Consider the following 14,035-nt stretch of genomic DNA (forward strand, 5'->3'; position numbering starts at 1 on the left):
TATAGGAATCTAAAAAGGCCCATGAGAAATATAGAATTGAAATGGTCAAGTCAATATTAACAGTTAATAGATCCAATTATTTAATAAGATTATATGAGGCATGTAGTCCAACTACATGACAAAAACACAATTGTGATGGCAACTTCAACAAGTTATATCCCAATGCAAGCTGTAAATTTTCATGGAAAATAATAATCAAAAGCAAAATAACTTGCATAAAGGCACTCATCACTTAGCCTCAATAGTTTTCTCTCGAGCAACAGTCATTTTATAAACTGAATATTGCACAGTTTTAAATATGGTTATGGAAATACCAAAGCTGGTGTTAAGGAAAAACATTCAAAGTGTGCTTTTTCTTCTACTCTCACACCACAACAGCGATCATCAACACAGAAGACTTCTGTGAACTCAAAATATGTGGGAACTTCTCCCCACCAGCAAGCAAGCAATCTACTCTGCTGCGGACACCAGCTGGGTGTGCTCTCATTGATTTCCAACACTGTCTACGCGGAGATAGCATCAGATCCCACAGGTGGAGGGCTCAGTCCCTGAGACTCCCCCCACATTCAGACACCAGTCACAAGTCCAGGCCTCTGGAACTTCTGACCAGCCACCTTCAAGTTGGGGTTCCCACAACCCCCTATTTGGGTTCCACTAATTTGCTGGAGTGGTTCCCAGAACTCTGGGAAACACGTTTATGATAAAGGATACATCTGAAGAGGTGTGTAGGGCTGGGTGTGGGGGAAGGGATGTGGAACTTCCATGCCCTCTTTGGGCCCACCACTCCCCAGGAACCTCCACACGCTCAGCTATATGGAAGCTCTCTGAACGCTGTTCTTTGGGGTTTTATGGAGGCTTCATTACATAAGCAGGATTGAAAACCATGCAGAAATGCGATTGGATAAAAAGGGTATAATCTTATACAAATAGACTGAGTAGGGAAACCCAGCAAGGCCTGTCTGTTCAGATTCTTCCTGGCCTCTCTGTAGCATTTCTGCGTCCAGGGTGTGGGGCAGGACTCGCTCTGGAATGAGGTCTTTTGACTCACATTCAGATTAAGAGTCCTACCTTGGGCAGGTAAAAGGAGGACAGGAGAAAGAGGGAGAAATTCTGTTTCCTGAGGCCTAAAGTGCCCCAACATTACAACCAAAGACTGTAGCAAGGGCTATGGGAGTCATGAACCAAGAACTGTGGATGAAAACACACCTAGATGTGTCATAATATCACAGCTGTAGCCTTAAATCTCCACAAGATTGTATTTCAGGCCTCCGGCCTCAACTTGCAGTCGTTCCCACTGAAACAATATCCAGTTTTTTCCAGGAGACTGAGTCTACGGCAAAGTCCTGATCTTCTAGTCCCTGACCATCCCTGCTCCTTTGGAACATAGCTTTCAGAGGTGAACACGCCCTGCCGTGACCCTACAGCCACAGACTTTGGAGCTCATGCTCCCACCTCATCCTCCACAGCCGGTCAGTTCCACCAGGTTGTATCTTACGAGAATGTTTCTGTCCCATGGATTCTTTGCTGACAAAAGCTTTCTTGACACTGGTACACTTGTTCTTAACCAGAGCATGACATACATTAAACAGAGTAACCTATCCTGCCTCCTCCCTTCAACCACTGTCTTTTAATCTGCATGAACACTGAGTTGAATTGAATTTCGATAAACCTTGGTTCATTAAAATTAAGTAAAGATAGTGAAAGTATCATTTGATGAAGGGTATAACAAAACAAGTACCTGATATTTAAAAATGGATCTAGTTTGTTTTACTGAATTAACATAGTCAAATAAAGTGACACGTCAAGGAATCAATAATGAAACATCTTAAAATACAAATAAATTACATTCCTTACCATTGAATATTATCCAGAATATTCCCCTCTCTCTTTCCTTTCTTTCTCCACATCTGCCTTGATATCTCCTGTACTAGAATGAGTCAAAAAGAAGACGTGAATTCTGATGAGAAAAAGAAAATTTGTATTTCTCTGAGTTTAATATTTAAACTTTATTTCTAAAACTGGAATTCGAATTGCTTGGTCCTTTCTAGCCTTCATTCAAGACTCTTCAGCATTTTATGTGCAGGTAATTTTGCATATAGTGCGTCAATAACAGTTTTTGACAGACAAAAATAATCTTTGGTACAGGATCCTAAGGAAAAAAACCCAGTATTCTTATGAATTGCTTGATTTACTGTGTAGATTTACAAAGAAACCAGGATAGGGACAATGTTCCTTGAATTTACTTTATGTGAAAATAGTCCCTGAGGTTCACTTGCCATCTGTCAGGAAACAATGACAACATTAGACTTTGAAATATTTTTTACAAGCAGAAGTAAATCACTCATTCTTTTCTATAAACATTCTATTCCTAATAGGCATCAATGTTTGCTTATTCTTGAGTATAAAACATAGCTATGTTAGTAGAGACTTGCCTTCCACATACTTTAAAAAAGTTTAATATCCTTATTAAGGTATAATTTATGAATAATTTATTCACCATAAAATTCACCAATTATAGGTATGACAGTCAGTGATTTTTATTAAATTTATACAGATGTGCAACCACTACCACAATGCAATTTTAGCACATTTATATCAGCCCAAGCTGTTCCTTTATGCCCACTTACAGTCAATCCTGCTACCCCTTCTGGCTTCAGGTAACTGCTGATCTGCTTTCTGTCTCTGTAAATTTACCTTTGCTAGAAATTTCGTATAAACAAATACATACAATATGGTGTTCTTTTTTTAGATCTGGCTTCTTTCACTTGGAATAATATTGTTCGGGTTCATACATGTTATTGCATGTATCAGTAGTTCGTTCTTCTTTATTGCTAAATAATATTGCTTTATATGACTATACCATATTTTGTGGATTTATTCACTAGTCAATAGGCATCAGGATTTGTTCTAGGTTTGGGCTATTAAAAATGATGTTGCTAGGACATTTGCATATATGCCTTTGTGTGTTCTTATGTTCTCATTTCTCTTGGGTAGGTAGGCGAGGCATTGCTTCATTATATGGTTAAATACAAATTTAACGTTTAAAAAATTGCCAACATGTTTTCCAAAGTTGTTATAGCCTTTTGCATTTCGACCAGAGAGAATTATGAGGGTTCAAGTTTCTCTATATTTGCATCAACATTTAGTGTTTTCAATATTTTGGGTTATAACCATTCCAGTGGTATCTTAGTATAATTTTAATTTGCATTTTTAAATGATTAATAATGTTAAACATCTGCTCAGATGTTTATTAGGTTTTCCTATATCTTCTTTAGTAAATGTCTTTAAAAATATTTTGACCATGTTTAAATTGTTTATCTTCTTATTATTGAGTTGTAATAGTTCTTTTACATTCTGAATACAAGTTCTAAATCAGATGTATAATTTACAAATATGATATCAAGTGTATGTTTTGTCTTTTAATTTTTTTAATTATATCTTTGGAAGAGCAAAATTTTTAATTTAGATGCAATTTAATTTAGCAATTTTTTTAATGGAATTTGGGGTGTCATAACTAAGGTATCTTACCCAAACCTACGGTTATGATATTTTCTCTTAGGTTTTCTTCTAGGAAGTTTTATAGTTTTAGCTCTTACATGTAAGTTTATAATCTATTTTGAATTACTATCTGTGTACAATGTGGGGTAAGGGTCTCACGAATTTTTTTTTGGCTTATGAATATCCAATTTTCCCCACATCATTTGTTGAAAACACTGTCCTTTTGTTATTGGATTACTTTTGTGCCCTTGTCAAAAAAAAAAAAAAAAATCAGTAAGTATAAGGGCTTATTTCTAAATTCTCTATTCTCACATACTTTTAATTTTAAAATTTCCGAAGCATTTGGAATAGATAGAAGAGACACAGAAACATGATAAATAGATCATTGGTGCCTAATGATAGACAGTTTTCAAATTACCATTTTACCACTGCTCATATCAATTTTTTTCTCTTAAGATGACATTTTTTTCCTTAGCTACCTACTTTGTTTAATGTCAATTCTCCGTCATGAGAAACATGACAAACGGTTACGAAAGAGTGATCTGGAAAACCTGTCTTGGGAGAATGGAAAGGTATGAGTCAGCAAAGTCAAGAGTTTAGAAATCAAAACCCCCAAATAATCTGGAACCTCTTGACACAGACTATTGCCATTGCCCTCATTAGCAACTTTTCACCGACTAGGATCACTTTTAGATGATCTATTAATACTTGTGTATTCTTTAATGACTAATATGCCAACATGGGACCTGAAGCTTTTCTCTCAGCAGGAAAAGATGCTGTCACATCTGGAAACAAGAGTTTGCCTCTCAATTTACTTTATTCCCCACATTCTTCATTATTTTCCTATGGTATTACTTCAAAGATGTATAATGGTCATTGCATTTCACCTGTAGCAATTCCAAAAAATAGCCACCGGGAGGCTATTTTTGTTCACATTTTTAAAACGATTTTTCTCAAGAATCTTAGTACCTATAAATCTTTATTATTTTTCAGTTATAAGGTCTACTTTGCTTTGAGGCTTCCCTTCTGTCAATTTAGAATTTCTACCTAAAAATACTTTAAGGAAAAATACTTTAGTTCGTATTATTATCATTTATGTTTTTATATTTACATAATTACTTTAAAGTACTCAAAAATGTGCCACTGGAATTTATTTACTCCCATGATTTTGCATTTTTTATTTAGTCTAAGCTGAGCACTTAACACCAGCATAGGATTCGTTTATATTAAAGTGGTGTCAGGAAATTGGCAACGTGTGTCCAGTCTGTGCGCTTCTGGTGGACCCGCTGTGAGAGAGCGAATGAAGCCGAAGGCCAGGGGTGAAGGTGAAACAGCAGCAGCCCAACAACTTAACCCAATCAGCAGACTTTTCTAACTGATGGATGCCAACAGTATTTACAGCATCTCTAACTGGAAAGAAGGAGATGGAAGAAAGGAAGGAAGGAAGGAAGGAGGGGAGGGAGGAAGGAAAGAATGAAAGAGACAGAAAGAACGAAATTCTAACAAATTCCTGATAGCTTTTTTTTTAGACCACAAACCAGATGGAACAGTTGAATTGGGGGGCGTAAATAATTTTCCAGAGATTGAAGATATACATGAGGCTCAATTTCAGGATATTCTGAAGTCAATAGGTCAGAGCCAAATAATGAGTACAAAGGAGAGGTTGCCCAGAGCCAACGTGTCTGAAAAATTGTCTCCATAAACCCTTGCTTGAAGGCGTGCTGAACTGGCCGCGCCTAGCCCTTGGTGCTGGAGCTAGGATGATGCAGCATCTAAACAGCATCTTACAGAGGTCTTCATTTGACACAATAGCTCTTTCAGAGCACTCTATAGTATAGCGCTAATATCCCTAGAAGTTCTGCTAATATTTCCTTCCCTTTCAAAGTTCACAGCCCAAAAACTATGAAGAGTTTTTATTTCAATCTGAGCAAGGGGAGAAGGGGAACCCACAGCCATGTTGAAAGCAGAACTGTTTCTGGACAGCCTTGGAAGTGAACGGGGCTCTTGATTTTAGACAGGACTCTTCAGGGTCCTTTTCAGAAATCCATTAAGCATCAGGCACTGTAAGTGACATGTGGACGCTATCACATTTGTTTTATCCACCACTGTGTGCCCTGTGCTTGGCAGAGCCTGTTCCATAGTAAGCAGGCACAGAATGTTTTTGAATGAAAAATCGAATCGGGTGACTGGATTTTTCCTCCATTCAAAACAACCTTCCCCATTTATAAAACACGTAGTTTACCAAGTGCAAGGAAATAGGAAACCTTGTGATAAGGATTGGGGATACTGAGGTGATGATGAAGTTCCTGCCATTATAAGGTTACACATCTAGGCACAGCTAAGAGTTATGTGACCACTCAAATTACATTCCAATTCTCAAAATGAATTTAAGGGTTCCCCAAAATAGTCTCATAAGCTGGAAAGACACCTCTCAGGCAGGAACCAATCCCAAATATAGCCATTTGGGCATACGAGATAATTGGGTCTCTCTTTCCTATTAGGAAATTTAAAACTGTCCAGGCAGAAACATGTTTGATACAGATGCAGTCTCGCAGACATCCTGAGATTTAACCTAGATAGCTGGGAACCAGACAAACATTCTCAATTTTCCTATGATTACTACAGTTTTTTCTTTGGCAAATCTTAGAATAATGTCACAATTGAGCAAAAGCAGCCCAGTAGAATGCTGGTTTATGTTTCTAACACTTCAGCCCTAATATTCACAAGAACAAAGTTTGTATTCCACAAGGAAAGAGTGACTGCTCTATTAAACTGCATCGATATATAATATAGACTAAGTGGAAACAGAACCATTTGACGGGATTTTTATATTCCAAATCTTCTTGGGACTGTAGATAACTCTTTTCAAGTTAGCTGTCAAATTGCCTTCTTTTAAAATAAGAAAGACCATAAAGAGATAACTGGAATTTTGCCTGGATTCCATGCTAATAAAGGTAGACTTGGACAGATATCAGAAAATATTTAGAAATGCCAGGACTGAAAAGATGACTGCATAATCAATTATTTGATCGTAATGTACAACAGCCTAATGGAAAGAAATATTAATAACTATTTTAAAAGTTCTGTGTTAAACACCACGCCATTTTTTCTTAACTTATTAACCCAAGTATCATTTATAGTTACACTGAATCGCTATAATAAAATAAATAAAAAATATTATGTGGCATTTTATCACAACTCAATAAATACTGTGGGATTTCATTGCCAAGTTTTAGTTTGGGTGCACTGTTGACTACTTGTGAGTGTGGTGAGAACTATAGCATGTCTAGAGTATATGGACAACTAAGGGGTCTGTGGTCGCCCACTGTGGCTTTGAATGAAGCAACAAACGCAGAATAATTCAAGTATTGATTACGTGATGCTTATTTAAGTCCCCCATAGTTGTTATGGGCCGGACTTTTAGGAGCCACATATTAAATTAAGATATCTAAATATTAAATAAAGAAATAAATATAGCAGAGCACATTACAGTTAGCCCTCCATATTTGTGGGTTCTGCCTCTGTAGATTCAATCAAATGCAGATCAAAAATATGTGGGAATAGGACGGGCGCGGTGGCTCGTAATCCTAGCTCTCTGGGAGGCCGAGACGGGCAGATTGTTTGAGCTCAGGAGTTCAAAACCAGCCTGAGCAAGAGCGAGACCCTGTCTCTACTAAAAATAGAAAGAAATTAATTGGACAACTAAAAATATATAGAAAAAATTAGCTGGGCATGGTGGCGCATGCCTGTAATCCCAGCTACTCAGGAGGCTGAGGCAGGAGGATCGCTTGAGCCCAGGAGTTTGAGGCTGCTGTGAGCGAGGATGACGCCACGGCACTCTAGCCTCACGGCAACACAAGTGAGACTCTGTCTCAAAAAAAAAAAAAAAAATATGTGGGAATAAATTGCATCTGTACTGAACATGTACTGACATTTTTTCTTGTCATTATTCCCTAAACAATACAGTATAACAACTATTTACATAGCATTTGCATTGATTAGGTCATTAAATATGAAATGTCCAATTTCAAATTGAAAGTTTAATTTATTATATCTCAAACAAGAAGCGGTACAATTAATCTAAATATGTGCCCAAACTATCAACACAGTTTTGCCATCTTAATGGTAGCTTTTTTACGCCAGCGGCAAAGAAGCCTGGAGAGTGAGTGGCAATGAAATTGCAAAAGACATTTCCCACAGCTTGTTGAGAATTGAACATTTTTCCTTGCAAGAAGTGATCCAAAGCCCGGAAAAAGTGGTAATCAGATGGTGCAAAGTCTGGTGAATATAGTGGATGACAGAGAATTTCTAAATCCAGCTGCTATTTTTTGTGTGACATGTGGTCCAGCGTTGTCTTGCAAGAGGATTGGCCTGTCTCTATTGACATCTCTGCTGCTTAATCGCAAGCATCCTCAACATTTTGTCCATCTGGTTGCAGTAGACATCCGCTGTAATTGATTGACCAGGTTTCATGAAGCTGTAGTGGATAATACCAGCACTGGACCACCAAACAGACACTATTAGCTTTTTTTGATGAATATTTGGTTTTGGACTGTGTTTCGTCACTGTCTTTATCCAACCATTGTGCCGAATGCTTGTGATTGTCAAAAAGAATCCATTTTTCATCACTTGTAACAATACAGTGTAGAAATGGTTTGCCTTTATGTCGTGACAGCAAAGGAAAGGAAGCTTTGAGACGATTTCCCTTCTGACGTTTGTTTAATTCATGCAGCACCCATCTATCCAGCTTCTTTACCTTGCCCATGTGTTTCTAATGGTCCAGTATTGTTGGAATAGTGACGTCAAACCTTGCTGCTAATTCACACGTAAGTTGAGATGGACTTGCTTCCACTACAGGTTTCAGCTCATCATTGTCCACTTTGGTCTGAGGTCGCCCATGTGGCTCATTTTCAAGATTAAAATCACCAGAATGGAACTTCTGGAACCATCAACATACTGTGTGTTCATTAGCCACATCCTTCCCAAGCCCTTCATTAATAGTTCAAGCTGTCTGTGCTGTATTGGTTTAACGACAGAACTCATATTCGAAAATAACACGAATGTTTGACTTATCCATAGTCTCACAAAAATTGCTCTAAAAAAAATTTTAAATATAATTGCAAGCCAAACCATGCATTTGAAAGATTGAGGTTGTACCTTCCCAATAAAAACAAAACGAGAAGCGTCAAAGGGAAATGTCAGAGATACCAACTGTCAAACTTAGTATTTAAGGAAATTGGACGTTTCATCCTTAATAGCCCAATAGTAGGTGTTATACATAATCTAGAGATGATTTAAAGCACATGGGAGGATGTACATACCTTATATGCAAATAGTACACCATTTGATACCAGGGACTTGAGCACCCATGATTTTGATGTCTACAAGGGGTCTTGGAATCAATGCCCCACAGATACCAAAGGATGACTGTACTTGACCAGAGAGTAGGTCTCAAAAAGTACTTGAGAATTCAAAGAGAATTCTTAAATTAGGCAAGACATCGTTTGATGTTGGCACTCCATCTAACCCAGCAGTAGTTATAGAAGAAGACTTTCTGCAAAGAGGTGCCACGTATCTTATCGATGTCACCCACAAAAGTGCCTAGTCCAGCTCTCAAGAGCTGCTTGCTTTTAGCCTGCTCATTATTGGTAGTGTCTGGAAAGAATCTATTGTTCACAAGGTTGCCTGTGTTCTTCCTTAATTGCCTATTCACTCGTTGGGTTGGAAGCCACATTTTAAGACAAAAAAAAAAAAAAAGTTTTTTTCAGTAAAAACTAAAGCATCTTTAAAGTTTCCACTTTAGAAAGTTTTTAAAATCATGTTTACGTAGTGACAGCAACTCTTCCATTCAGTAGCTACAGGGTACAGGATTCCCTGCTAATTTCTTTTCAAAACAAAGTCAGAAAGAGTTCAAGTGGTTAAACAGGTAGGCAGCTTACAAGTTTGAATCAAATGCGTTAACTGATAGGAAAAAATGATTAATGCCAGGCAAACTTTCAAAACAGGTTAAGCAGTCAAGTGTGACAATGTCCTTGCATTATTTTCTATCCACTACACTGACACAGAACAGTGAGGGATAGACAAGCACAGTGGGAAGTCCACGACTTTAGTATCAAACAAAATTGGGTTCAAATTCTAGACCCATTTGTTGGTGAACTTGAGTAAATTATTTAACCACGCTGAGCTTCGGCGTGATTAAATAATTAAAAATATTTTAAAAATTAAAAATATATACAAAATAAAAATAATAATACAGTGTAGCACGTTTGTGAGGATTAAATCAATAAATATATAACTAACATATTAGTTGCACTAAAGTGTAACTATTATTATATGTTTTCATTTTGATTAAATTACCATGTGTTTTAAGTTTATAATCAGCACCACAATATATTTTTGAAGTATGCAATATTTTTAAAAGCAATAAAGTTATTTTAATATTCTATGTAAAATATACCACATATATAAAAGCCAAGATTGTTAGATAATATTATGATGTATAAATATATACACACACATATTCATATATATATATTAAATATATACATGTGTATGCAAGCATGAGTAGTTATTTTTTACAGAAATCTACGCTATTTTTGAACTGACAGTATGAAGACAAGTGAAGCATTCAAATGACACCATAAAAAAACTTTTCATAGCACATTGTATTCAACTTGGCCAGTCAATTAAATTATCTATGACCTCTAAACTTACTACAGTTCTTGTAAAAAGATTTTTGGTGGTAGATTGCAAGATCATTCTAAGATTACATTCAAAAGTAGATATGCCATCCAAGAAAGTATGTGCTTTCTGCACAATATCCTTTGGAATGACTTTATGGAGTGAAGTTTTAAAATCATTTTTAAAAAACAAAAATAAAGAATGCTATTTCATTTGCAGACATATTTTTATATATATGAAGTGTTTCTGCTTACAATTTCTTCAAACTTTGAAAGCGTCCATGGTACCATTTCATGAAACATTAATTCAATTCATTCTTACCTTTGTTATACAATGAAATCCATGAAACATTGTGTGTTTCATGCTTTGTCTTAGCTTGCATGAAGTTTACAATCAAGTTTTGTATATAATTGCAGTAATTTACTTAACACAATTTTTTCTATTAGTGGGAAGAAGGAAAGATTAATTAAACTTTATGCTTTTATTTTATGTATAGAAGTTTATCATATCTGTGATTTTATATTTCTTCACATAATTTTTTAATGGCAAAATGTATAAACTAATTAATATGTGCATGCTGTACCAGCCCATATAAGTGAAGTAAAAGCTATTTACTGACTTGTCATTCACTGATCTGCTCCATTTATTTCTTCTGGTAGTGGTGTACAACCTAGCTGAAACATCCAAAATGTTTAGCCCTCTTTCCCAATACATCTGTCGTACAAATTGCCTGAGCCATGGGACAGTCTGAAACCACAGAACAGAATTAAGGAATCATAAGAATCTATGAGTGATCAACTTGTGAATCTGCTATCCAATGTTCTGACTACTTTTACTGAAGCCATCTAATGGGGCTCTAGGCATTTTTGGTGGAAAATAAGGGGAGAACAGTCAGCCCTCCATATCTTGTGGTCCTTCACTCACGATTCAACCAACCCCAGATGGAAAATATTTGGAAAAAAAATAACAATACAACAATAAAAAATAATACAAATAAAAAAGCAATACAGTATAACAACTATTTACACAGTATTTACTTGTATTAAGTATTATAAATAATCTAAAGATGACAAAGTATACAGGAGGGTGTGACTAGATTATATGCAAATACTGCACCATTTTGTTTGTATATATATATATATATACATGTATTTTTAGTACCCTCATCTTTATTTCAGGAAGGCGAGAAGGGAAGTCCTGGGTCACCCGCCCCCCCCGACTTGTCACAGCTAGGCTTGCCCCCCCTCTTTCCCGGGCGAGGGGAGAGGACCGGGTGGGCATGGGGGTGTCTGGAACTAGCGGAGGCGGTGAGCGGGGCAGCAGGTGGAGGTGGGAGCAGGTCTGGGACCCAGGGGGAGACTCTGGGTGCCCAGGACGGGGAGGGGGCAGCTAGCATTGTGTTTGCATGCAGTGCCAGGGCAGGAGCTGTGACCTCTGCCCCGAGGGGCCCAGTGAGCAGACTATCGGTTACACGTGTTGGCACAGGGGAAGTGCCGGGGGTGTTGGACTTCTTTAGGTTTTGCTCCTTTCTGACCTGGTCTCCCTGTGCCCCTCCAGGCCTTAGCTTGCCCCATCTATGTCACGAGCAGGTACCCATTCACCTATTCGGGCTGCAGGGGAGGAGGAGGGGGGAGGCCGGGACTTGGGGGACAGGAACAAAGCTAGAGCAGGGCCAGGGCCCCAGCGGGCGGCCACGATAAATACTACGGAGCTGAGCCAATCCCGAGCTGTACTGTGTCTCGCGCTAAACATGCCTTTCCCTCCGTGCCTCGGTGTCCCCTCTGTCCCCCCCACCTCCTCGACCCTCCCCATCCCTGCGCCTGCTAATCCGACTTCTCGTCATTTGTTTATTTTTGTAGAAAGGGGATCTCACTATGTTGCCCAGGCTGGCCCTGAACTCCTGGGCTCAAGCGATCCTCCCAGTTCAGCCTTCAGAGTATCTGGGACTACAGGCATGCACCACTATTTGGTGCTTACTATTGTTTTATATAAAGGACTTAAGCATCCACAGATTTCCTTATCTTCGGGGGTTCCTGGAACCAATCTCCCCTGGGATAGTGGGGCATGACTATAGTAGTATTTCATGCTAAAGAGTCTAGATATTGCCTACTTTATTTTCTCCAAATAAAATAAAGGTGGCATGGATAACATAATTCACAGACATTTTCAAAGTTATGATTAAATGCCTTAACATAGATTTTGAATAACTAGAAAAGTTACGACATATTTGTTTTAGTTGCATAGAAGTTAAAACTGCAAACTTTCAAGTCCTTAAGAATTCATATCAAAGAAGATTCATGAGTAAAGGCATTGAGTAGGCCATCTTGCCCTTTGATGATTTGTATTCATTTTAAACCTGGAGACATCCTTGTCTATTAAATAAACAGAGAATGCCATTGTTCTCCAAGAAAAATGTCAGCTCGAATTATTCCATTGTATCCACGATACACAGAGAACTATGAAGTCAAAACACAATCCACAAAAAGAAAGTTAGAAGTGTTGGAGTTCTTTATGAAATAAACTAAGAGACATAGTTATGTACAAAAGAAAATTAAGGCAAATCGTTCATGAGAACTCAAAATGAAGGCATTTTTAAAAAATAATGAAAACTCAAGACTTTCTTGTCTGCAGCCAGGTTTCATCAGCAACTGCCATTAGCTAACATTGCCTTTGAGTAGACATTCATATAATATTATAGAAACCCAAGTCCGAAAGTATGTATCTACCCAAATATTGAAAGGCAAAATACAATGAGCAAACTGCTGAATGCACCAAGTTTCTATGTGAATAAAGTTTAATCCTTATAAGCTTACTGTTGGAAAAAAAGAAACCCACCAAACTATGTCATTAGAAATTTAATTTACACACAGCAACTCACCACCATATTTTATTTTTCTTGTTTCATTTATGTTTTTCATTCTGCAAAATCCAATCCAGATACTTTTACATGTATCACATTTTCAAGGAAAAATAAATATTATAAGTAAAATAGGCATTTCTGCTACTAACAGTTAAGATTTATAATATTTATAGACAGACTACAAACTGAAATTCCATCATTTTCCTTCTTTGTATTATAGAAAAGAAAACCTTTTTGACAAACCTTTATCACAATTATAATAATTGAAAACACACTGCACATAGATTTCCATGTGAACTTCTATAGTCTGTGCACATCTATTTCTTTGTAATGCTTCATACGCTTTCAAAAAGAAATACAAACCATTCAATATTGTGGGTCTGTTTGAATGCTCAAAATTGTATTGCAGAACTTGAGAAAATGTACCACCTATAGAAAAGAGCCGAGGGGCCATGTGTGGTGTTGCTCTGAAATCATCCAGAACAATACACAACAAATGACAGGAACACTGCAGCGGCGACCAACGGAAACATTCATGTGTTGTGTATAGGTCACATTGTTTTCCGACTAAAAGTCTTTCAAAAGAAAATGCATTAACATTTGTGACAATGAATCAGTAAAATAAGCCATTTGATTTTCTGCATTGTGAATTCGCTTCAGGCTGCAAAATTAGACAATGTCTTTTGTTAAAACATAGAGCTTTTATTTGGCGGGCCGTGGCGGTGGTTCATGCCTGTAATCCCAGCACTTTGGGAGGCTGAGGTGGGAGGATTGCTTAAGCCCAGGAGTTCAAGATCAGCCTGGGCACCATAAGGAGATCCTGTCCCTACAATTAAAAAAAAAAAAAAAATTAGCTGGGTATAGCCTCAGCTACTTGGGAGGCTGAGGCAGGAGGATCACTTGAACCTAGGAGCTGGAGGCTTCAGTGAGTTATGATCATGCCACTACACTCCAGCCTGCATGACACAGCAAGACCTGGTCTCTTAAAAAAAAAAA

The 14,035-nt window shown here is 37.5% G+C and overlaps 1 protein-coding gene across 1 annotated transcript in view; it reads right to left on the reverse strand.

Annotated features, from left to right (window-relative positions):
* The window catches only part of LOC105825359, a 58,965-nt gene that overhangs the window by 23,886 nt on the left and 21,044 nt on the right, over window positions 1-14,035 (reverse strand). Inside the window, 3 exon segments of the mRNA XM_012663109.1 lie at window positions 1,453-1,559; window positions 11,341-11,533; window positions 11,535-11,753. Of these exon segments, the coding sequence (XP_012518563.1) occupies window positions 1,453-1,559; window positions 11,341-11,533; window positions 11,535-11,753 (519 nt within the window).

The sequence above is a fragment of the Propithecus coquereli genome, unplaced genomic scaffold (genome assembly GCF_000956105.1).
Source record: "Propithecus coquereli isolate 6110/MARCELLA unplaced genomic scaffold, Pcoq_1.0 Scaffold8, whole genome shotgun sequence".
NCBI classification, from domain to species: domain Eukaryota; kingdom Metazoa; phylum Chordata; class Mammalia; order Primates; family Indriidae; genus Propithecus; species Propithecus coquereli.